The 25,122-nt window shown below is 37.8% G+C and overlaps 2 protein-coding genes across 2 annotated transcripts; both read left to right on the plus strand.

Annotated features, from left to right (window-relative positions):
- Positions 1–18: 18 nt before the first annotated feature.
- LOC115420060 (protein shisa-5-like) lies at positions 19–10,397 on the plus strand. Its single transcript, XM_030135222.1, has 5 exons — positions 19–153; positions 2,683–2,833; positions 3,298–3,434; positions 7,050–7,268; positions 7,710–10,397. Exons 1-5 carry the CDS (start codon positions 87–89, stop codon positions 7,883–7,885), a joined length of 750 nt encoding a protein of 249 aa, XP_029991082.1. The 5' UTR covers positions 19–86; the 3' UTR covers positions 7,886–10,397.
- A 6,417-nt stretch (positions 10,398–16,814) lies between these two features.
- LOC115418933 (protein shisa-5-like) lies at positions 16,815–22,116 on the plus strand. The gene is made up of 5 exons (XM_030133485.1): positions 16,815–16,926; positions 17,960–18,084; positions 18,254–18,401; positions 19,794–19,961; positions 20,732–22,116. The coding sequence occupies exons 3-5, from the start codon at positions 18,257–18,259 to the stop codon at positions 20,869–20,871; spliced, it is 453 nt and encodes a 150-aa protein (XP_029989345.1). The 5' UTR covers positions 16,815–16,926; positions 17,960–18,084; positions 18,254–18,256; the 3' UTR covers positions 20,872–22,116.
- The last annotated feature ends 3,006 nt before the right edge of the window (positions 22,117–25,122 follow it).

Genomic DNA, 25,122 nt, shown 5'->3' on the forward strand with positions numbered 1-25,122 from the left:
ATCTGTGACAGAGGAGGAGCAGCAGCAGGAGGAGGAGCAGCACAGTGTGCATTAGTTAGCTCCCTGCTTTCACAGTGGAAGAAGCCATGGCGTCTGCCCTGTGCACTGTTGTCGTGTGTGCTGTGTTTGTGTTCCTAGCCCCGGGTGTATCTGGTAAGAATCCTCTCTAATCACTCTGTACTGTCTCCTTTTACTCTCACATTATTCTCGATGTTTTTTTGTAATGCTGAAGGCTCACTGTGGCTCAGGTCGACGTGTTTTTAGCAGAAGCCGGACTCAGACACGCTGACGGGGCGATGTCACTGACGCTAGCTTTGTATCCAAGGGCTGGGTGGTTGTGTGTTAAAGTTAAAATATGTTAGTCAAACTTTTTTTTCTTTTGACTTTCTGGTGTTTATTTCAGCTAGCTAGTTGGAAGTAAATGGTCCTTCTTTTTTATGTAAAGGTCAACATTGACAAAGCAAATAAGCTCCATACCGATCAACACTGCAGGGAACACAACAGTAAGCTAGTCATGGTCATTCCAAGGATGGTTTCTATTGTCCAAAACTCCACTGAGTCAATTGTTATTCATTGTATAGTTAAATTAATTAGAATGTCATTGTTTCAGTAATTAGAATACAAGTTGACATTACATATATGTATTTATTACCACAAATTGACATACCGAGTTACTACACAGTTGGTTGTCACCTCTTGAAAGACAGTTGTACAATATAATACAAAAGATCAAATTAAATTGAACCTTTTTAAAGTCTTTTTCCAACCTACCAACAACTAGCTACTTAGAATTATTCTCAAAAGACTTGTAGATAATATAGTATTGATATCCCAGACTCAGTGGTTAGGGAAGTCACATGACAGAACACGCATGTGATTACAAAATCACCAATGAATCAACAGTATGTGTCCACCGAATAAAGTGTGAAGCTCATTGTTTATAACAGTGTCATCAAGTTTTCTTCTCTAAACTTAAACTCGTAGCGGCCTATTTTGACAGTCAAAATAGCACTGTGTCTTATAATTTTCATGTGCTGCGACAGCTGATAGTTTACATTATTGCTCTGTTTGCTTTGTTGTGTTTTTAGACATCAAAACGCTGTTTTCTGTTTAGTCTGTGTTGTCAATAGCTGCACTAAAGTTATGTTTGGAATCATCCAAAGTCAGAACTGACACAGTTTAGCCTGAACCATGGATCAACAAATGGTGAATTTAGCAAAGATGATGTCACACTATAATTTTCTATCTTTATAAGCCTCATTACCAAAAAATCACCTGTGCAAAAGAAACACTGATTCCAGCCTCAAACTCTAGTCTTTAAAGTTAGACCTGTGGTGGTGAAAACAACAATGCCTCTAGTTTTTGTCACTTTCACTTTCTTTAAATCTGAATAGTGTTGTTTAGCAGTTCTCATCCCTTCTTATCACTTTCTGACACATTGATCAAAGGCCCTGTGGTGTTAGTTTTTGTCACCATGGGAGACCAATAGAGTGAGTCGCTAGTCCCTCTAGTACTCACATAATTCTTGTGGTTCATCAGGGTAAATATATTCACTAATATGTTTCTCTACAATCTACAGGGTGGGTGAAAAGTAACTAGGCAGTAAAAATTGGTTATAAAGTCCATATTCCTTTTACAAATTTATTGAAACAAATGATACATGTTCTTTATTTAATTGGAAAATGAAAGTAAATCTTCATATTTCAATGTAAGCACAGGTGTCAACCAGTTTCCTCAAACAACCAGGGGGATGGAATGAACAACCTACTGAAAGACGTCATCTGCGATATCATTGAAAATAAGAAATAAGGCAATAAGAAAATAAGAAATCTCATTAGTGTTGTCTGTTTAAAAAATGTTTTTGTCATGACTTCAGTGATACTAAAAATTATATAAGCAGTTTCTAATGCCTAGTTAGTTTTCACTCACCCTCTAATACACTGGCATCTCTGCCAACACTCTACTGACACTTTTTTTTTTTTTTCAAATATTTTGAAGTAGAAATACTACACATAGGCTAACCCCTTTTAAGTGAGGTGGAGGTGGCTCCATCCTGTCAGGTTCACATTGTCCTCAGCTTAGTTTTTTTGTTTTTTTAAAGAATTCTAATATTTATACAAAAGTTGAGGAAAAATTACAATTATCCTATTACTGTATGATTAACTAGGTTCATTGCTGTTTGATCAAACACTTCATCAAGCCAGCAAAAGCAGGACATATTAATATATTCCAGACAAAATTACTCTAATTACTGTTTCACTCATCTAATTTTTTCTATGTCTTAAACCAACAGAACAAATTATTGGAGATCTTGAAGAAAACCTGAGCAATGTGATAAACCCATTGGCAGATAATAAGAATATTTAAAGCCTCCTTTTTAGACCAACAAAGGTTAAAAAAAATCCTGTGCCATCACTTCAGCATAATGTTATAACCGAGTCAAGAGCTGCATGTCACAAAAATTTGACAAATGATGCCTCCTCATAATTCTTCAGGAAATACCCTGCAACATCTGTTGATGACACTTCTACTCAAATTATTATTGAAGGCTGTGAAGTAGTTGTATATTCTGTTTTTGATTTATTAAATCTCTGCACGTACAAAATAAAGCTTAATCTCTACAGCTTTATCTGCAGTCATCGTAATGGTAACTTACCCCTCTGCTTTCTGTTTCTTGTGTAGCAGGGGGCAAGTGTGAGGCCTACACCGATTTGACCAACACCTACCACCCATCTCAGCGATGCTACCTTGGATTTTGCTGTGGTTCTTGCTTTAATAGATACTGTTGTCAGGACAGTTTCTTTCGCCTCAGTGAGGATAAACAGGAAGAGTGGTAAGCTACTTGATTTTGTAATTCATGATAAAGTGTACTACAGTAAAAACTAAACTAAAAAATTTGGTCTCAAAACCTTTTGTCAATTCCTTCTCAGTCTTGTTCTGTGCATGTGTAATCACAATAGAGGTGTGCATTTGCAGCCTCTAGTGCAATGATTTTGCAGCCCAAGCACAAGAAGTCACATCTTCCTGTTCAAGACCACCAGTATGGGAGATGTATTTGTCAGTTACAGCTAGAAAAACAAGCCTGATATTTATACAGATAGAGATGAAAGTCACTATATATATATATATATATATATATATAAATGAAGAGTTAATTTTATATTTTTAAATAATCACCAATGTCATCATTGTACTTCATTGTTTGCTCCCACTGATCTGTGATGATGATGATTGTTACTATTGTTATTAATATTTTTGATAAGATTGTTTTGTGTACATATTTTGTTTCTTTTTCAGTGATGAAAGATACACATATTCATCCACGGTGCCCTTGGTGTTTGGTATAACTGGCTTCATTGTCTTTATACTCATCGTCATCTGCTGCTGTGTGTGTCCCTGCTGCTGTTTGTACAAGATGTGTCGCAAACCACAACGTAAGTAGACACTTGCTATAAATAATTCAGTCCATTGTCGCCCATTATATTTTTAGATGCGTATGTGGAAATTAGTTCTTTGGCTCTGAGTACACCTGCCCTGATATTTACTGTAGCTCTAGATGTGGCCTTATGTATTGAATTAGAATGAGTAGTTCCAGATAACCTGAATTGTTAAATGTTGTTACTTGTAAATACTGTGTCGGAAGACTTTTTTGATGATTTGTTGCTGTTTTCAGGCCAGATCATCAAAAAAATGTAATATTTTATGTAGTGACTTTTATTTCTGTACATTCTGTGGAGTAAATAGTTGTAATTTTCAATCTTGTATAAACGTATTCTAATGAGAGGTGCTTTTCTAACATAATTGTGTTAATATCTTAAAAACCTAAGTAAAGGACCGTAGGTTAACTTTAGGTTAAATGAATAAGTATTCTTTTGGTTTCTAGTGTGTTGGAGTATTTGTCTGTCAAGTTTTCATAAAACATCATCAGGAGACTCATTTGAGATGGAATGGCCCACCCACCACATGACTTTCATTACTGCAATTGCTTGGACACAGTAACAGTAACGCAGGCATTTGAGCACAAGCTGATTTGGGGTGCACAAATTACCAGTGTTTCACAAAGTAATTGTAACATTTATGAGAGATCCAAGCTGTGACGTTCCTTGTTTGACATTTTTCTTAGTTCTCAGATTTGCAAGGTTTCACATCTCTTTTTTTTTTTGTGGTATTTTGTGGTGAGCAGTGTTTCTCACTCATTCTCATTTTCTCTTAACTGATATTTGATCTTCGAAGACTAGAACAAACACCTAATTTTTACTACCGTTTTAAATACGTCAGTACATTTATCCTGAATGTAAATAAATCTGAAATAAATACGACTGTTAATCCAGCTATATTTTTCTATATACATTTGGATTTACTCTACTTTTTTGGGTTAGCTAATCATAAAAAGCCCCCAGCACTGTTCTCTCTCCTTGCTCTCTCCAGCATAGATCACATAAGGTCCTTTTCCCCACAGTGTCCCTGCCACAAAATTACATTCAGCATCCTGACTCTGACAATCCTTCTGCCGCTGCTGTGACCACTCCCATGTTTAAGCAGTTTGTGGTACATTTAGACCAGACTTTTACGTTTGTTGAGACAGGACGTCACAATCAAAATTATACGTTTTTGTGTGCCAAAGTCCCCCATCATTAAGTAACACCACTGAAATACTGTAGATTTAGGAACTAAGCTCAGTGTCATGCTTGCAAACAGTTCTCCTATATTTTGAAACAAACCGGTGTTCACCATAATTTCATTACTCTGGCTTTATTTCAGTCATATTTCTAAAACTATACATAAGGAAAATTTACTTAAGTAGCTCTTGATACAAACTTCATTCATTACTACAAATATCCATCAACACTGTTGAGTGAGGTAGCATATCGGAATAGCTAAAGTTTAAACAGAAGAAAGAAATCTAAATAGGGCAGTTTATTAACATGCGCTCTGATGCAGTGTGCAAACACTTACACAAACTCATCACAGGAAGTATGTACCCAGACAAGCACAAGCAGAGCAGTTTTGTGGTTATTTGTGTTGTTACCACATAATGTTTAATGCCTCTCGGATGCTCAGATTACCTAGGTTAAGGTTTGCTGTGCAGCAGCTAAACTCTGGCACAGAACAGTAGGTTAAAACAGTACAAGAATGTGGATTCCCCTGATCGAGACTGTTGCATGTTGGGATCACGGCCAGGAATGTCAGAGCTCCACCTCATATGACTCACTGCTTCCACAACCAACAGTTGGGAAAACCAGAGACCATCACACGTCATTTACAGGAAATGGTCATGTTGCCTCCCACTCTGTTAAGGAAAAAAAAACATGGTTGGGAAATGACTGACTGACACACAAACATCCACCCATGCCTTAGGTGCTTCTTCTTTTTTTTTTTTTTTTCTTTTTTTTTCTTTTATCTTTTGTTTAAATGACAGTGCCAGGTTAACACTTTAAAACTCCATTTCCTAAATGAAAATGAGAATAGTAATGGAGAAAGAATTATTTCTTGTAGTCATTTTGACTTTGTTTTCCTAGTAGTAGGGTCCAGTACTGTTTTTTTTTTTTTTTTTCTTTTTTTTTTCAGTTGCTAAATGCAGAGGTGATGTTCTACAGTTAAGCATAGTCACATATGTTGACCAAATGACCTGTCTGAGTCAAATCAAAACTTCCCTTTGTGTAACGGGTTATTTTGGTCATGCGGTAAAAAGGAAATAACATTTAAGATGGTGACTACTTCAGTGTTTTTTTTTTGCGGGGGGCCAGTTGTATGCTGATGTTAGTGGACTGTACGCCTCAGATGTCATTTATGAGATGTGAAAATTAGGTCTGTGAACTGTTTTTAACTCCTGTTTATCAAACAGATGGCAAGGACCACAAAACAGCAGCTGTTAGTCAAGGCTAATTTTAGTTTAGTTTAGTGTGGTCATTTTTTTTAACTGGTGCACAGTTCCTCCCACATCTGTACTTCCTCTTTTTATCTGAAACTGTGGCCATGAAAAAGAACAATATTACCAGTGTCATAAATGCATAGGTAACCTTTTATTTCAAAAACTGAACAAAAACCTAAAATAAACAAAAAAGAATAAATATGCAATTGGGGCATGTGCAAAAGTCTGGGCATCCTACACACTTAGTACCCAGTAAGGGGACCCCCCCCACAGCAAACATCACAACATCCAAATGTTTTTCGTACCAGCTGAAAGTCTTTCAGTTCTTGTTTTTGTGATTATTCTGCCATTCTTCCTAACTATACATCTCTAGTTCTCAATGAAATACTACCTTCAGGATTTCAATGATGTTTAAGTCTGGGGCCTGTGACAACTGTTCCAAAACCTCCAGCTGTCTCCTGTGGTAGTCCACGGTAGATTTCAAAGTATGGTTCGCATCATTAATCTGTTCCAAAAGGTGTGATGTTGGCTTCCAGAATTCATCCTAATGTAGTTATAGTTTGGGCAGTTTGAAATATGCAGTGAGGTATGATGTTGTCATGTAAGCATTGTTTCCAAAGAAACTCTCAGACCAAATACTTGACTCTCAGCTGTTATATTAACTGAGCATCTTACAAATGTTCAAACCCGGGCCGTGCTTCCTATTTATAAAATAATTAAGTAATAGCAAGAGTCATGTTATTTTAAAAGACTGAAATTCTTATATACATATACATCTAATATTTGATATATCAGCCTGTTTCACTTTTCACTCTCGTTGACCACCATGCTGTCATGTAAGAGAAACCAGGATTATTAATGCTAGTGGACATGATTAATTAATCAGTCAACACTAAAGCTCTAATGTGGAGTAAAGCTCTTGAGATTCTTTCTGTTTCTATGACATGAAGTTGCAAATTTGTCAGTTCTGCTGTGAGCAGTGCACCTTGGGAAAACTGTAGTTATTGTAACTCTAGCTTTGTGAGTATGTGCAAAGTGCTCTAAATAGATTTTAGATTAGGATTTTCAACAATACAAATGCCTCAAGTATTGGCAGGGACAGTTCTGTCCATTAAAATATGCATCTCCGCTTTATTGATTTTAATGTCTCTTGTGTTTCTGTGTTGTTTGCTTACAGCTGTGATAGCTACCACCACCCACACCACAGTGGTCACCAGCACTCCTCAACACTACCCCCAGCAGCCAACTGCAGTGCCTCAGTCCTACCAGGGGGCGCAGTACCCAGCCTACCAGCCTGTACCTGTCCAGCCTGGTTACGGAGCCCAGCCTATGCCCACGATGCCCTACCAGGGACAGCCGTACAAACCAGGACCACCACCAACATACCAAGAAGCCAGTGGGTTTACACTCTTTATCATCAAGTGTCACATGACTCACTGTAGTAACTGTCAGTCGTCTATAGTATTGCTTCTTTGTGTGTTAAACAGATTAGTATCAGAATAGCTAAAGCCAGAAGCTGAGCTGTAAAAACTGCCACTGGTTAATATGTTAGAAAGTCAGTATCAAATTTTAAATTGTGATAAATATATATCGATCAAATGGGAAGAAAAATGGTAAGCTGTCATATCGCTCAGTCAGCTGCCATGTATTTTTGCAAAGAAATTGTTAAATAAAAATGGATATAATGGTTTGGAAAATCAATGCAGTATTGCAGAACAATGTATTCAACTGTATCTGCATTTACTTATACCCCAGTGGTTATTTTGTTTGACAAAAGTGAAGATGTGCTTATTATCAAACCTCTCCTAATCCTGTCTTGTTTTCTTGCTGTGTCCAGCTGGTCCTGCCTACCCTGTCAGCCCGATGCATTACAGCCAAGCCGCATTCACCCCTGGGCAGCCGTCGTACCCTCTACAGCCTCCTGTCCAGCCGCAGCCTGTTGCTCCACCCCCACAGCCAGACTACTTAGCCCAGCCAGCATACAATCCCGATTATGTAGCACCTCCACCCTAGATGGGATAAAGGACCAGACCCCTGGTTTTCAGCCACTTTAGTCATGCTACAACATTTTGGAACTTGGCAAAGCTGGAAATGTGTAATCTGAATTGAGAGGAGGTTCGTTCTTAAGCATCTTAATTCACATATTTTCTTGGTTAATATGTGAATGCTATGACACATTTGTTGCAGATGTCCTGTCAAAAAAGCTGCCAAGTGAAAATGTTGATGCTTCTTGGTTCATGTTGCATGGACTGATAAATCTTCTTTGTGTATTGCTATATCTCAGTCATCTTAGTCATAAAACCACTGAGTGTGATTTTAAAGAGTAGGTCAAATGCTCTGTCTTTCTTTTAACCTCCATTTCCCTTTTTGCTGCTATCTATACTGTGTGTACAGGCTAAACTTGTTTGTTCTACTTCTTCACCGTCTACCTTTAATACAAAATACTCAGTGGTCAAACTTTGGCAAAGTGCTGGTGACTGGTGCCATAATCTTATTTTACACAGTACTTTTTATTTCTTAGACTCTAGAGGGTTTATAATTCTTTTATATGTATAATACTTGGGAACAAAAAGTCCAAAATGTTGTCTCCCTTTGCCCCTATGAGGATAACGAACTGAGTGGAGACAAAAAGCCTTTCTTTTTTAAACTCCCAAACTTAGGGATGCACTGATCTGTTGGCTGGTATATGCCTTTTTGACTACCATTGGCCTATAAATCAATAAATGATAAATGAGTCAATAATGTAACACGGCGGTTACCAATGGAAGTGGCCGATGACCATATGCTCTTACAAAAGACTTCCTGTGTGATAATGTAGCATCTTGACTGCAGCCACGCTCTCTATTCATTCATTTCCATTGCTGTTGTACTAATTTGGGTTTAGTATGTTGCAGATTGTCTTGTCTTGAATTTCAAGTGGACCATGTTGTGTCCTGAACTATGTGTCTATGTAAGTGTACTGACTAAATTATTAGTTAATTTAAGTCTAGCTCAGTGATGCAAACTAGAATTTAGCTTGCTAGCAGTTAGCAACAGAACACCATAAAAACATAGTAAACAAATATAACCCTAACCCCCTGAAAAACATCAGAATCAGCTTGGGCTAAACTGGTATTTTAGCCATCGGTATCAGGCCAGAATTTCAGGATCTGCACGTCCCTTCCCCAAACCCCTCTGTGAAAAGGGAATGTTTGTTCTACGCTACACAGCTTTTTATATCAATACAGCAAACACTTTGCATACACTTCCGTATGTTCAGGCAGAAGGGAGATTTTTTTTTTTTTTTTTTTTTTTGCTCAGGTTGTGTGTTTTTAATTAGTTTAGATCTGTATGTTTTTCTAAGCTGAAATGCATCGGCAGCTTTGAATGATGAAACCAAACGAGATTTATTTCTTTACAGTTTAACATTTGCCTTGTTGAATCCAAAAAAGGTATATCCAGTATACAAAATGCAAGAGCACCTGTGCCTTCTCTGTCATTTTACAAAAAAATTCATGTATATCATTCAAAAGTAAATTTCATCTGTTTAATTATTAAAACATTACTTAAACCAGCAACAACTAGTCTGTCTAGATAAGATAAACAGCGTTGCCTTTTAGCTTTAATTCCGTATTTATATCAAACTGTTAGTGTTCTGTTCTTTTTGTTTAGGTCATTTTTTTCTTTTTCAGTATTGTATCATTTGCCTTGTCAAATGTTAATGTTCCTATGTATAAATTGGTGTCCTTATTAGGCTGTTCCAACAGACAATTTGAATAGGTTTCATTTAGTGACTTTTCTTCTCAAACTTCACAAGAACTCCTCCTTTCCTCTGCTCTGTCACATGTTTTGCTTCAGCCTTGCCATGACATCTGTTTTTTAGCTGAAATTACTTGAAAATAGTTTCACTCAAGTGACTTCTTTTGACCCTGCTCAAAGACAGAACTCATGACATTCATATTTTGAGCCACATTGGTTGAAATCTGTCACTTTTATTTCTTTTCAATAGCAGTGGTCCGTGAATTTAATAACATACTTATCAATATTTACTGTCGCTGAGGTTAATGGGTACAAGTTTCAGAATAACATTCCATCCTGTGACTTATTACCCATTCAAGTATGAGATCACTGCTAATAAAAAATAAAATGATCTTTTTTTTGGGTCCAAGTAGGTGTGTGATCCTTTCATATTTTACATTTGCGACTGTTTATGAGGAATGTACATGCATGTGTTCCAATCTGTGTAGTGACATTGTTGTAGACCTGCATTTTCTGTGAATCCTGTCTTCATAAAGGCATCGTGCCTGCGATACCAATCTTGGCCAGTGTTCAAGGCGTTTGTGTCCATTTTGTGTGTATGGATGACATCAGTTTATGTTTTTCTGTGTAAAAGTTAAAAAGCATTTTGTTCTTGTTCCATCTGTGCTTCATGTTCAAGAACTGTCACTGTTGCTACTCTGAGACTATCTGTACATTGCTTTTATTCTGTTGAAATCACATCTTTCATTCAGCTGATGTCAATAAAAAGTATATTTTCTGTTTTTGACAGTGTTTATTGAAATATCAGAACTTGAGGCAATAAGTAGTTTTTGTATCAAGTATAGACTCAATAAATGATAAATAGATGACTAAAAACACTTGGATAACAAAAAATTACTTAAAAAAATAACAGATGGAATGAATGTAATTAGGTATAAGAACACTATTTGCAATACCTGTGAATTAAACTGAGAAAATTATAACTTTAAATATGAAAATATCAAATTATTTCAATTGGTGAGAAGTCTGGATTGCAGACAGGCCAGTTCAGCACCCGGACTCTTATACTACAAAGCCATGCTGATGTGGTGGTGGGGGTCTTTCTAAAATATGCAAAGCCTTCCCTGAAAATAAGTGACCTGGATGTGCACATGCATTGGTCTAAAACCTGTACATTTCAGTGTCACTGGGGCCTTTCCAGACATCTGTCAGCTCTAATACACCCTCATATCATCAGAGATGCACGGTTTAAAATGAGAGCTGATAACACACTGGATGATTCCTCATTTCAATTAATGTGACCACAGAACAGTTTTCCACTTTGCCTCAGTCCATTTTTTATGAGCTCTGGCCCAAAGAAGGCGATGGTTTCTGGATCATGTTCACATATCGTTTCTTCATTGCACTATGGAGCTTTAACCTGCATTTGTGTTTGGCACAGCAAACTACATTCACAAACAGTGATTTAGGGAAGTGTTCCTGAATGCATGAGTGATTTCCATGATAGCATTTTACTTGGTTTTATTGCAGTTGTTCCACAATTTGCAGACAGGTTGTTTTTTTTCTGCAGTGAACCTCTGCCCATCTTTATGTTTATGTTTATGCATTTGGCAGACGCTTTTTTCCAAAGCGACTTACAGGGGAAAACCAATCAAATCACTCAATCAATCAAATTTTCTTTATATAACGCCAGATCACAAAAAAGTTATCTCATGACACTTTATATATAAAGTTGGTCAGAACCAGACTCTAAGCCAATTTACAGAAACCCAACAGAATCCTCCAGGAGCAAACACTTGTGACTGGTGACAGTGGCGAGGAAAAACTTCCCTTTAACAGCAGAAACCTGGAGCAGACCCAGACTCCTGGAGGATGGCCGTCTGCCTGGACCAGTTGGGGTTAAAGAGAGAGGGTAAAGAAAGAGAAAAAGAGAGAGCGATAGAGATAGAGACTGGGGGAGAGGGGGTGAAGTGGGGAGTAGGGGGAGACACATGGAGGCAGTTGAGGATAAGTGAGTGGTGATGATGAGGGCAGGGGAGAGGCAGGACCACCGCAGCAGGTCCAGAGATAATCCTGGAAGAATCTGTGATAATCCTGGGAAAAACCTTATTAGAATATTTAAAATGGAATGTCTGAAAAGTGCTAGGACAGGAGGTGCTCTCGGAAGAGCTGGGTCTTCAGGAGCTTCTTGAAGATAGGCAGGGATGCCTCTGTTCTCGTAGTACTCGGTAGAGCATTCCACCAACATGGAACGACCCATGAAAAGAGCCTGGATTGTCTTGTACAAGGTCTGGGGACCACCAGACAACGTTCCCCAGATGACTCTCTTTACTTCAGAGAGTCACTGAGATGCTCATTGTTTACATCCAGTCATATCACTAACCCATTGTCCTGTATCTTTTTTCAGCTTATTTTTCAAGCCAATTGCTTTCCCTTTCTTAAATGGTACCTTTTCCAAGCTTAAACATTTGATATGTTTTCTATGTTGTGTAATGTATAAAATACGGGCAGTGTTCTGTTGCACTGGAAAGTCATACTAGAGTAGAAGTACAGGTAACCTACCAAAAAATGACTCTGGTAGAAGTTCAAGTCACCAACTGAAATGCTACTCAAGTTAAAGCCTTCAAATATCTAGTATTTACTAGTATGTACTTTAAGTATATTAAGGGATTAAATCAATTCAGTGTACTCAAGTAATGAAAGCAAAAGTACAAGTAGATGTTAATAACAACCAAAGGCAGTCAGAATTCTGAATATTGTGAAGTTTATCCAGGATTTTAAAACATGGTAAAGTAAAAGACAAGCAGTCAAAATATTGAAAACGATCACACACTTAAAAAAAAAAAAAAAAAAAAAAAAAAGGTTTGAAAACCTAAACAAGAGTAGACTACTGCTGGTATTATAAATGTCAGAATTTTGAAAAAAAAAATACAAAATAAAAATACAAGTATTAAGCTTACGTGGCTCCTCAAAACATGAAGCCTACATTACACTTCATAAACAAGGAATCCAAAGTTTAAACCAGGGGTGTCAAACATGCGGCCCGGGGGACAAATCCAGCCTGCAAAAGGGTTCAATTTGGCCTGTGGGATGAATTTGTGAAATACAAAAATTACACTGAAAATGTTAACAATCAAGGATGTTAAAATAATTTTAGGTCAATTAATTCTAAAGTGGATCAGAACAGTAAAATACTATCATAATAAACTATAAATAATGAAAACTGCAAATTTGTCTCTTTTTTTTTAATGTAAAAAATGTAAAATTACACAAAAATGTTCACATTTACAGACTACTCTTTTACAAAAAAAATGTGAATATCTGAAATGTCTTAAGAGAAGTATGTGGAATTTTAATAATAGTCTCCCTGTATGTTTAATGTTTGGTGTATTTGTAGATCCACTGTGATCTCTAAGTTGTGATTCACGTGTATAAATGATAAACTAAGGCGTAATATTGTTAACATTGCACTTATTTTACTAAAGAATTTTCAGGTTGTTCATATTTGTTCATGTTATGTTCAACTACAATTCATAGATGTAAACATTTTAATTACGGAATTTTAAGTGTATTTTTGCGTGTATTGTAGGATATTTAAACATATTTAAGTGCATTCTTGCGTGTATTGTAGGATTTCTGAGCATAATTAAGTGTATTTTTTCATGTATTGTAGGATATTTAAGCATATTTAAGTGCATTTTTGCATGTATTGTAGGATTTTTGAGCATTATTAAGTGTATTTTTGCATGTATTGTGAGAGTTTTGAGCATAATTAAGTTATTTTTGCATGTATTGTAGGATATTTAAGCATATTTAAGTGTATTTTTGCATGTATTGTAGGATTTTTGAGCATAATTAAGTGTATTTTTGCGTGTATTGTAGGATTTCTGAGCGTAATTAAGTTATTTTTGCATGTATTGTAGGATATTTAAGCATATTTAAGTGCATTTTTGTGTGTATTGTAGGATTTTTTAGCATAATTAAGTGTATTTTTGCGTGTATTGTAGGATATTTAAGTGTATTTAAGTGTATTTTTTATTTTATGGAATTTACTTTTTTCACTCAAAAGTTCTTATGCTATTATTTATATTATTTTACTGGTCAGGCCCACTTTATGTCATATTAGGCTGGATGTGGCCCCTGAACTAAAATGAGTTTGACACCCCTGGTCTAAACCATTGACATAATACCAACCTGTTTCTAGGCATAGTCATTCAACTTTTTTTTTTTTTTTTTTTTTTTTTTTTTTCATTATTTGAACAATTAACATTGAACAGTAAATATACATAATAGTATACAACAACAAGGGTAGAAAGTTCCATAATTCACAAAATCTTGTACATTATATAGAGAAACACATGTAAGTAAAAACATTAGGAAAGAAAAAATAAATAAATAAAAATAATAAAATACAATAAATAAATAAAAATAAATAAAAATATGTAATAATAAAAAAAAAATGCTCGAGGAATAAATAGAGATTATACAAAATGAATAAGATTAAATATTTGACATATTTTTTTGTTTTATTTGCTTTAGAATTTATACTGTTTCTCAAATTGTCTACGTAATTGGAAAAAAGGGCTTTGAAAACAGTAATGCTTGGACATTGATGTGCAAATTTGGAGCAATGAATGTGAAATTTGGCAAAAATAATCAAAAGGTCGATAATATATCTTTTTTCTGGAGTTATTTTATCAATGCGTGATAGGCCAAATAAAATGTGTTGAAAATTCAATTTACACGAAGAGTCAATTTTTGTGTTTATAAAATTATTTAAATCAATCCAAAATATATGTGTGTAGGTGCAATCCCAAAATAAATGATATATTGTTTCCTCTGCGTTGCTGCAAGAAAACCAAAGAGTATCAATATTTCTTTTATATTTAATCATATAGGTCTTCACCAGATAACATCTGTGGATCAATTTAAAAGTAGCTTCTCGTACCTTATTAGTAATAATAAATTTCTTTGACAGGATCCAAGTGTTTTTCCAGTCTATGTCATAGTAAATATTATTCCAATAAAAAACAGCTGCACGTTTGGAAACAATATCTCTTTGAATTATTTCTCTAATACAGACCTGATCAAAATCTTAAGACCAGTTATAAAATAGCTAGAATTTACCTTTTGCACATTTGGATCTTAATGAGGTTTTAAGTAGAGCTACAATATACAAAAGCAAGAAGGGGGAGTGAGACAAAAAGCACTTTGAGAAAGTAATTTATTGAAAACAAGTAAACTGAAATAGGCTGTTTATCAGCTGATCAAAAGTTTAAGACCGCAGGCTATAAAAGCCAAAATCTGCTCAAAATTCTCATTTTCTGTCGGGCATTCACACGGTCATGCCCTCCTGATGGCTAAAGCTAAGAAGCTTTCTCTTCTTGAACGTGGTCGGATCGTCGAGCTGCATAAGCAAGGCCTCTTGCAGCGTGCCATTGCTGCTGAGGTTGGACGCAGTAAGACAGTCATTCTAAATTTTTTGACAGATCCTGAGCATTATGGAACAAAAAAGTCAAGTGGTAGACCCAAAAAAATTACACCTGCGCTGAGCCGGAGGATCCGATTGACTGTCCGTCAAGACACGGGGCGGTCCTCGACCCAAATTAAGGCCCTTACTGGTGCCGACTGCAGCGCAATAACCATCAGACGGCATCTGCGGGAAAAGGGTTTCAAAAACAAAAAACGAATTCAAAGACCTCGTCTCCTACAACGCCACAAAACTGCCCGTTTAGACTTTGCCAGGGAGCATCAAACATGGGACACTGAAAGGTGGAAAAAAGTTTTATTCTCTGATGAGAAAAAATTGAACCTTGACGGTCCAGATGGCTTCCAACGTTACTGGCATGACAAGGAGATCCCACCTGAGATGTTTTCTACCCGGCACAGTGGAGGGGGGTCCATCATGATCTGGGGTGCTTTTTCATTCAGTGGAACACTGGAGCTTCAGGTGGTGCAGGGTCGTCAAACAGCGGCTGGTTACGTGCAGATGTTGCAGCGGGCATCCCTCATGACTGAGGGCCCTCGTCTGTGTGGTAACAGCTGGGTTTAAAAACAGGACAACGCTGCAGTTCACAATGCTCGCTTGACGAAGGACTTCTTCAGGGAGAATAACATCACTCTTTTGGACCATCCCACATGTTCCCCTGATTTAAATCCCATAGAGAACATCTGGGGATGGATGACAAGGGAAGTTTATAAAAATGACCATCAGTTCCAGACAGTTGATGTCCTTCGTGAAGCCATCTTCACCACTTGGAGCAGTGTTCCCACCAGCCTCCTGGAAACACTCGCATCAAGCATGCTCAAATGAATTTTTGAAGTGATTAACAAGAACGGTGGAGCTACTCATTACTGAGTCCTAATGAGAAAATTTTTTGTTCTGGTTTGGAGAGTTTTTTATAATTTTTTGAGCGATGGTCTTAAACTTTTGATCAGCTGATAAACAGCCTATTTCAGTTTACTTGTTTTCAACAAATTACTTTTTCAAAGTGCTTTTTGTCTCACTCCCCCTTCTTGCTTTTGTATATTGTAGCTCTAATTAAAACCTCATTAAGATCCAAATGTGCAAAAGGTAAATTCTAGCTATTTTTCAACGGGTCTTAAGATTTTGATCAGGTCTGCACATTGGTTGCATAGTCATTTAACTCTCTCTCACATCCACAGAATGGTGACGTTGTGTGTGGACCGTCGTTTGCACATGCGCATTACACGACTAGGTCCGATGACAGATTAGCTCCTTGACACTGTTGCAGTCACCGGTGATCTCAGTAGTGATAACACCAAATTTACTTTGATTTATTTGTTGTAACGTGCAACGATACTGTGCATACACATGTATGGGGGTAGAAGTATGAAACTGCGTTAGAAAATGTAGTAAAGTAAAAGTAAACAGAATTTAAAAAATCCTCAGTAAATTACAAATTCTCCCAAAACTTTCTGGAGTCCAGTAGTGCAGTATTATTTCACCACTGAATACAGGTTTATGGGATATGCACATCATTGCATTCTGTTAATATTTATATTTTACTCCACACTTACTTTTTTGTAGCAGATTGTACCTGGTTCAGAGGAGGTAAACTATGAGTACAGGTGAGGACAGAGCAGGTTCAGGCTTCTGAGGAGGACCCTTCTACAGCAGGGGGCCTCAGTGGTACAATCACACTGGGGTGGAGTTACATGTCTTTTTCTTTTTTTTTGCCACGGAAGCTACAGGTTGCGTAAGACTACAGGAACAGAAAGTAAAACTTAAATCTGGAAGGTTTTCCACGCATTGCTCACTGTGATTTTTTTTTTTTTTTACTCCATATGGATCAGTAAGTAAACGTGCTGAATACTGACTGATGTGCTCAAATAATACTTACACCTGAATAATGGGTATTACCTCCGCCAAGGAGCTTATGCTTTTGTCAGCGTTGGTTTGTCTGTTTGTCTGTGTGTGTGCAGGATAACTCAAAAAGTTATGGACGGATTTGGATGAAAATTTCAGGAAATGTTGATACTGGCACAAGGAAGAAATGATTATATTTTGGTGGTGATCGGGGGTGGGGGGCACTGATTTGCCTTGGCGGAGATTTTCGCTCAACGAGTGCTTTTCTAGAAAAGACAACGCATACCTCCGCCAAGGCAGATCAGTGCCCCCCCCCCCCCCCCAACCCTGATCACCACCAAAATCTAATCATTTGTTCCTTGTGTCAGTATCAACATTTCCTGAAATTGTCATCCAAATCCAGGGCACTGATCTGCCTTGGCGGAGGTCTGCGCTCTCCGAATGCTTTTCTTGTTTATATCTCTGTCTGTACTTCCTTGTGGGGCTATCCATGTGAGAATATCCTTTTATGGCGTTTCACATTCATTGCTCTTACGTTGCTCTCTATATTGAAGTGTATTTTGCGCAGGTCTCTGTTGTGCAGACTAGTGCAGTATAGAGGCTAAAGGATGGCACAAGTGGAAAGGAAAGATTAAAGCTGTGGCATCTGCCGTTGTAACTATTACTTACAGTCAAATAAGCCTCATAAAGTATGGAATGTATCTGTTTTATTTGCTTCGGGGTGGGACTGTAGGCAGATTTCTCCCAGCAGAGTCTGGGAACATGTTTTGTCTTTTAACTTTAAGTAATTCTGCAGCAGGTTTCTTCACTCATATTCAGCTACACTGTGATTTTATGGATGTGAATCTATATAAAGGGATTCACTCAACAGTATAGGCTCACAGGGTAAATGTACTGACTAAGACTATTTGTGTGGGTTTATTTAATACTCATGTATATGAAGTAGGTGTTAGAATTTAGTTGTTTTTTTTTTTTTTCATTTTGAATCTCTGACCCTCAGCTCTTTTTGTGTTTAACAGATGATCCCTGTAAAGGTTTTCAGGACACTACAAGTCACTACTTATATGGTGTTGTGGAAACTACAACAAGAGATACATCTGCACTGAAAACTAACTCAAGAATTAGAATAACTCTCTTCCGGAAGGTGTGTTCATTTTTTATTTCTGTTTTTCTTGCTCTATAATGCAAAATCTGAAAAACATGATATTTTGAGTGATATCAGTTTCCTGATCACCACTCAGTAGTCAGTATAGTTCTACTATCAAAACTATCTTCCTGTTATTTGTAATCTTTGTTTTTGTGTTTTTTTGCAGAATATGGCAATGAATGCTGCCATCCTGGGTGGTGTGATCGGGGGTATATTCCAGTTAGTCCTCTTTGCTGGGGTTGTTGCCTTCTTGGTGTATCTTTGCTGCTGGTGTCATAAGAAGTGCCGCAAAAGGAGAAACCGAGCTCAGCTCAGTAAGATGCATTTTCTCAGTGCAGTTCATTTTGTCCAGGCAGCTTTGTGATTAGTTATTTGTTTGTTTGTTTCGAGCATTTACAGAATACATGCAAATTCAAAATTCCAAAAATCATTCATCTATACTCAAAAAGGAGTGGGAAGAAGAAAAACTTAGTTCTTGTGTATGTGCAACTCAGACGATGATCTGATTATTTGGTTTGTGGCATTTTATTTGTGGGCAACAGTAAAATAAATAGTTTGTATCAGCAAAGAAATCATCAGTGAATCAAATCAAATCAAATGGGTGATTTTATTTGCTTCTTTTGATCAGCTCGCACAGAAATTTAATCTTCCAGCATCACATTTCTTCAGGTATCTTCAGGTTGGGCATTATGTGAAAAACACTATAGTAGATATTCCAAACAAGCCAAATATTACCGTGCTAGATGATGTCTTTACTTCTGATTTGAAGAAAAAGGGTGCCATATCTTTTATAATGAGGAGAATATCTGTTATATCTCACCCTCTCAATTTAAAAACACTGCAGTTGTGGAACAAAGACCTACAGGTGACAGTTAGACTGCGGTTTTGAAGCAGATTCATTCCTTCTCTATGTGTGCACACCATTCTCTAATTCAGTTTAACATTGTACATCGGGCACACATATCAAAGTCCAAACTGGCTAAAATGTTTCCCCAAACTGATTCTACCTGTGATAAATGTAAAACCAGTGAAGCGACATTGTTACACATGTTCTGGTCCTGCTCCAGTCTTGAACATTACTGGAGGAGTATTATTGAAGCGCTCACTACTGTACTAGGAGTCAGGATCATCCTTGACCCTTTTACTGCATTGTTTGGCATCGCTCTTGGAAGGCCGCAGCTACCTGCAGGTGGACACAAGGTGATTGCCTTTAGTACTCTTTTGGCACACTGCCTTATTCTTACTAGGTGGAAGGGACCTGCCCCACCCTCTGTTGGACATTGAGTCAGAGAAGTGATCTTCAATCTTAAACTCGAAAAAATCTGATATACATTACGTGGATCTGAACACAAGTTGCATGAAGTGTGGACATCTTTCTTAACCTTTTTTCACAATCCTTTGACGCATGTACAAGGCCCTTAACAAGTTAAGATGTATGTGTCTATGTAATACTGTGATATGCAATTTTATTTATATCTACAGTGTCATATTGTATATGCATACACATCTGGTGACAGCAAGGTGTTTGGGAGGGTTAAGTGGGTTTTGTTTGATTTTTTTCTTTTTTCTGTGTGTATGAGTACCTGTGTGTATTCTGTATTTTGACATTCAATAAACATATCTAAACAATTAAAAAAATGAGTGATTTTCCCCTGTATTTCTATTTGTATGTGTATCACAGTCTTTGCCTCTGCCTTTTATTTTAGATGTGGTAAACACGTCTACTGTCGTCCACGTACCTCAGCCACTTCCCCCTGCTGGATATCAGCCATCCTACCCAGGGTACCAGCCTGTATATTACCAACATGGATACACTGCCATGCCCATGCCCATGCCCATGCCCCCTGGAGCTCCACCATCATACCTGGAAGCTAGTGAGTTTGTCTTAAATTACTCATTATTTTGATGTAACATCTAAAATTCTAAAGGACGAGTATTAGAGCTTGACTCGTATCCTCACCTGACCTCTTCCACAGCTGAATAGGATGCTCTTAGTCACTATCCTGTATACTTTGGGGGTTACCAGTTATGACTACAGGGTGGGGAAGCAAAATTTACAATATTTTGAGGCAGGGATTGAAAGACAGTGTATGACCAGTTAGTTTATTGAAAGTCATGAGAATTCATTTGCCACAAGAAAATTGACATAATAGAAAATGTTTTTATTCTATGTGTCCTCCTTCTTTCTCAATAACTGCCTTCACACGCTTCCTGAAACTTCCTGAAAGGAACAAGTGTTCCTCAAATATTCGGGTGACAACTTCTCCCATTCTTCTTTAATAGTATCTTCCAGACTTTCTCCTAATAGTTTTGCTCATAGTCATTCTCTTCTTTCCATTATAAACAGTCTTTATGGACACTCCAACTATTTTTGAAATCTCCTTTGGTGTGACGAGTGCATTCAGCAAATCACACACTCTTTGACGTTTGCTTTCCTGATTACTCATATGGGCAAAAGTTTCTGAAAAGGTATGGATAATAGTGTTAGGTATGATTATGACATCAATATATGTTTGGTTCCAAAACAACTGACGTAGTGCCTGCTGAGAAAAAACAACTAAATGTTCATTGTAAATTTTGCTTCCCCACCCTGTATATAAGTGGGAAACCACACCAACTAACAGTTATGTTTTTGTCTTTTTAGCTGATCCAGCTCACGCTCCACTCTCAGTGGCTCAGGGTCCGCAGATGAACCCGTTTCCCAACTACCCCCAGCCAATGCAACCATATTCAGATGAAAGTGCACAGAAACCCTACAACCCTGCTTACTGTCCAAATGTCTAAACCAGACAGACCAGCCATTCCCACTCTGACTGCAGATGATGTGTGTTAAACTATGTGGATGTGCCTATACAGGATGCTGCATTCATTTCTCTTTCTTGTCAATTTTTTATTATCCATGTTTTAATGTGTGCAGCTTTGCTATAGGCCACTGTCTCTGATGCTGCTTGTCATGGGTTATCATTTATGGATAAAAGCCATGACCGTTTTGTTTTCTATAGTGATCCAAAACCACAAATATTAATCTCAGCACTTTGACAAAGAATCCCTTTATTGGATGTTAAAAATACAACTTAAGAGGAGTAATGCAATTACCAAAACACTATTTAGGAAACAGTGAAAAAACAGAATATTAGAAGTGCAGGTTAAGCTACTGTTAAAGCATTTTCAGGTCAAATACAGTATAACTAGTTTTTGCACCTTTTTTGTATAGTAAACTTAATTTGCCACTAGAGGTCGCCTCTGTGTCTCTAGTGAAAGCTCAGAGATGCAGTTAAACTCCTTAATGTCTTGATTCTGTGTGGCTTTTATCACTGTTGTGGAAATGACATTGACAGGTACTGCTACACAACAAGTAATGACCTCAAGAATGACCATTACACTGTCCTGAAAGTTGCACTCCTAGATCTGTTTTTGAATCAATTTTCTGTCTCTACGATGGGAAAAAAAAATCATTACAGTCACAAGATAAGATGTTTTCTGGTTGTATTTTGTAATATGTTTAAAAGCTGTCAGTAAAGTTAGTTTTTTTTCTTTAGCCTCAGCTTGAGTTTGAGAAGAGTCACAACCTCTTATCTTTTGAGCCACATTGTTTTGACATTTAGCTTCCTTTCTTTAAAATGTTATAGTGATCTAAGAAAATAAAAAACAACCTGTTTGGCATTAAAAGTTTAACTACCTGTGAGTTTTTGGGAGCAATTTTCACAACAAAATCCACTCATTTCCTTTGTCCTTGTGACTTATAACCAACCTAAGTTTAAGGCATCTAAAGATTTTGGATGTTTTGATCATTTCTGTCCAAGTTTATGTATAATATGTTCATTTTTTTTGTGTGTAACAGTTTATTTGTGAAGAGTGTGCTTGAGCTTCATTTTTGTAGTTAAATACTCTGCTGTCCACCTGCGTTTTCTGTGAATTCTGTTTTTATAAAAACATCAGGTCTGTTATTCTGGCCAGCGTTCAAAGTGGGAGTGTTTTTGTGTTTATAGATTACACCCATTTTCTATTAAAATAAAGTTGTGTTCTTGTTCTGTGTGTGTTTCATATTTGAGAATTTTCACTGGTACCCCTCTATGAATTTGCATATTGTTTTTATTGTGTTTTTTCACCATTTTTATTTTATATGTTATATGCTTTAATAGATGAATTTAAACAAATATCAGTTCACTGCAGGAAACAAATTTCTGAATAGAATGATTATAAGTACTATGTGATGAAAAGTAAAACATGCTATGCATATTTTATTGTGAATTTTGCAAGTCTTATACAGGGGTTGGACAAAATAATGGAAACACCTAACATTTTGGCGACTCTAATACTAGTTTTTATTCATTTCATGGAGATAATACATACATACATGCATACATACATATTGGGCGACCAAGTTCATCCTATGGCTCAAGCACTGTTTCCGGAGGGGGACGCCATCTTTCAAGATGATAATGCCCCAATCCATACAGCTAGAATTGTTAAAGAATGGCATGAGGAACATTCTAATGAAGTTGAGCATCTCGTATGGGCGGCACAGTCCCCAGACCTCAACATTATTGAGCATTTATGGTCAGTTTTAGAGATTCAAGTAAGACGTCGATTTCCACCGCCATCGTCTCTAAAAGAGTTGGAGGGTATTCTAACTGAAGAATGGCTTAAAATTCCTTTGGAAACAATTCACAAGTTGTATGAATCAATACCTCAGAGAATTGAGGCTGTAATTGCCGCAAAAGGCGGACCTACACCATATTAAATTATATTTTGTTGATTTTTTAAGGTGTTTCCATTATTTTGTCCAACCCCTGTATGACCTATAAGGACATCAGAAAAATGTGTATGAACCCTGTAGATAACTAGAGCAGAGGAAGAGAGACTGTCCACAATTACCCAGAAGGCTCAGGGGCAGTGACACGTTTATTGTCTGTACAGCTCAGAGGGATGAAGAGAAAAAGTGAAACAAAGTTCTAGGTTTACCAGTGGAACCTTTAAGGACCAGGGGCGTGTTGAAGGGCAGGAAATCACAGCGGTTACCTACGAGATCCATGCTTCTGAACACAACACTGACACACTGATGACACAATGGTCTGGTAGTTCTAGGTCTACCCTGTTTTGGATCAACACAACCGTTTTTTCCTTCCATGTCAGTGAATACATAAATGTGCATGACACACAGTTTTACACAAAAATTTGGTAACTATATTGTTAAAATTTTAAAGTTCGAAACTAAAATAACATTTTCTACAATATTTCATCTCAGCTTATTATCATCACAATTTACAGATCACAGTAGATCTACAAATACACAAAACATTTAAGAACAGGCAGAATATTGTTCAAATTGCACATTTCAGGTTGCTTGTATTTACTTTTATTTATGTATTTATTTGTATTTTATTGTGAAATGAAAGTAAGTAAGTAAGTAAATTTTATTTATAGAGCACTTGTCACAGACAGAGTCACAAAGTGCGTTGTCAAATCAAATCAAAATCAAATCAAATTTACAGAAACCCAACACAATCCTCCAGGAGCAAACACTTGTGAGTGGTGAAAGTCACCAAGAAAATTGGTAGTTGTCCTTATTTATAGGTTATTATCCTATTGTTTTACTTGAGATCACATTGGTCTGTATGTAGAATTTTGACACCCTTGACTGTTAATATCACCCCGCGGGCCGGACTGGAACCTTTGGCAGGCTGGATTTGACCCCTGGGCTGAGTGTTTGACACTCCTGGTACTAATTGTGTCAGTTGGCCTGCATGGCACTAATGCACCTTTTGTATCACAACCCCTTGTGTCAGACCTCTGTATACTTCATTCTCACTATACAGTCGCGAAAAATTTTTTTAGACCATCAAAAGTCATCAAAAACAATGGTTATGCAATCAAGTACTAACTCCTTTGTGTATCATGTGACTAAAACAGACAGAAAAGAAGACATGGAATGCCTAAAAGCACTGTTTTTGTCAGTACAATGCCATAGATATTGATGTAAGAACTGAAGTGATTTTGGTTATCAAGAAAACATGGAAAATGGCTAGATATCAGCTCTGGGGTGGGCTGGCTCCTTCACTGGTGACGTCTGGATCCTGAAACATAACAAACATCTCCTCCTCCTCTACCTCCTCCGGCCTCTCCTCCTCCTCCATCTCCCTCTACCCTCCCCCGCCATCTCCTCCAGCCATTCCCCCTCTACCTCCTCCATCACTCCTCCTCTATCTCCTCCTCCATCTCCTCCAGCCACTCCTCCTCTGCCTCCTCCTCTACCTCCTCCTCTATCTCCTCCACCACTCCTCCTCTACCTCCTCCTCTACCTCCACCACCACTCCTCCTCTAGCTCCTCCTCCATCTCCTCCAGCCACTCCTCCTCTACCTCCTCTTCTATCTCCTCCACCACTTCTCCTCTACCTCCTCTTCCATCTCCTCCAGCCATTCCCCCTCTACGTCCTCCACCACTCCTCCTCTACCTCCTCCTCCATCTCCTCCAGCCACTCCTCCTCTATCTCCTCCACCACTCCTCCTCTACCTCCTCCACCACTCCTCCTCTACCTCCTCCTCTATCTCCTCCACCGCTCCTCCTCTACCTCCTCCTCTATCTCCTCCACCACTCCTCCTCTACCTCCTCTTCTATCTCCTCCAGCCACTCTTCCTCTACCTCCTCCTCTATCTCCTCCACCACTCCTCCTCTACCTCCTCCTCTATCTCCTCCACCGCTCCTCCTCTACCTCCTCCTCTATCTCCTCCAGCCACTCTTCCTCTACCTCCTCCTCCATCTCCTCCAGCCACCTCTGCACCCACTCCTCCCTTACCTCCTCCTCCATATCTTCCAGCAGCTCCACCAGCTGCTCCTTCACTACCTCCTTCTCCATCTCCTCCAGCCATTCCCCCTCTACGTCCTCCACCACTCCTCCTCTACCTCCTCCTCCATCTCCTCCAGCCACTCCTCCTCTATCTCCTCCACCACTCCTCCTCTACCTCCTCCTCTATCTCCTCCACCACTCCTCCTCTACCTCCTCCTCTATCTCCTCCACCGCTCCTCCTCTACCT

This window comes from Sphaeramia orbicularis, chromosome 5 (genome assembly GCF_902148855.1).
Source record: "Sphaeramia orbicularis chromosome 5, fSphaOr1.1, whole genome shotgun sequence".
Classification (NCBI taxonomy): domain Eukaryota; kingdom Metazoa; phylum Chordata; class Actinopteri; order Kurtiformes; family Apogonidae; genus Sphaeramia; species Sphaeramia orbicularis.

What these genes read in the sequence shown, in the direction of transcription:
- LOC115420060 (XM_030135222.1), top strand. Translation starts at nt 87, where the DNA reads ATGGCGTCTGCCCTGTGCACTGTTGTCGTGTGTGCTGTGTTTGTGTTC. An exon ending in GATGTGTCGCAAACCACAAC is followed by an intron (nt 3,435 to 7,049) that starts GTAAGTAGACAC and finishes GTTTGCTTACAG; the next exon opens with CTGTGATAGCTACCACCACC. An exon ending in ACCAACATACCAAGAAGCCA is followed by an intron (nt 7,269 to 7,709) that starts GTGGGTTTACAC and finishes TGCTGTGTCCAG; the next exon opens with CTGGTCCTGCCTACCCTGTC.
- LOC115418933 (XM_030133485.1), top strand. Translation starts at nt 18,257, where the DNA reads ATGGCAATGAATGCTGCCATCCTGGGTGGTGTGATCGGGGGTATATTC. An exon ending in GAGAAACCGAGCTCAGCTCA is followed by an intron (nt 18,402 to 19,793) that starts GTAAGATGCATT and finishes CTTTTATTTTAG; the next exon opens with ATGTGGTAAACACGTCTACT. An exon ending in ACCATCATACCTGGAAGCTA is followed by an intron (nt 19,962 to 20,731) that starts GTGAGTTTGTCT and finishes TTGTCTTTTTAG; the next exon opens with CTGATCCAGCTCACGCTCCA.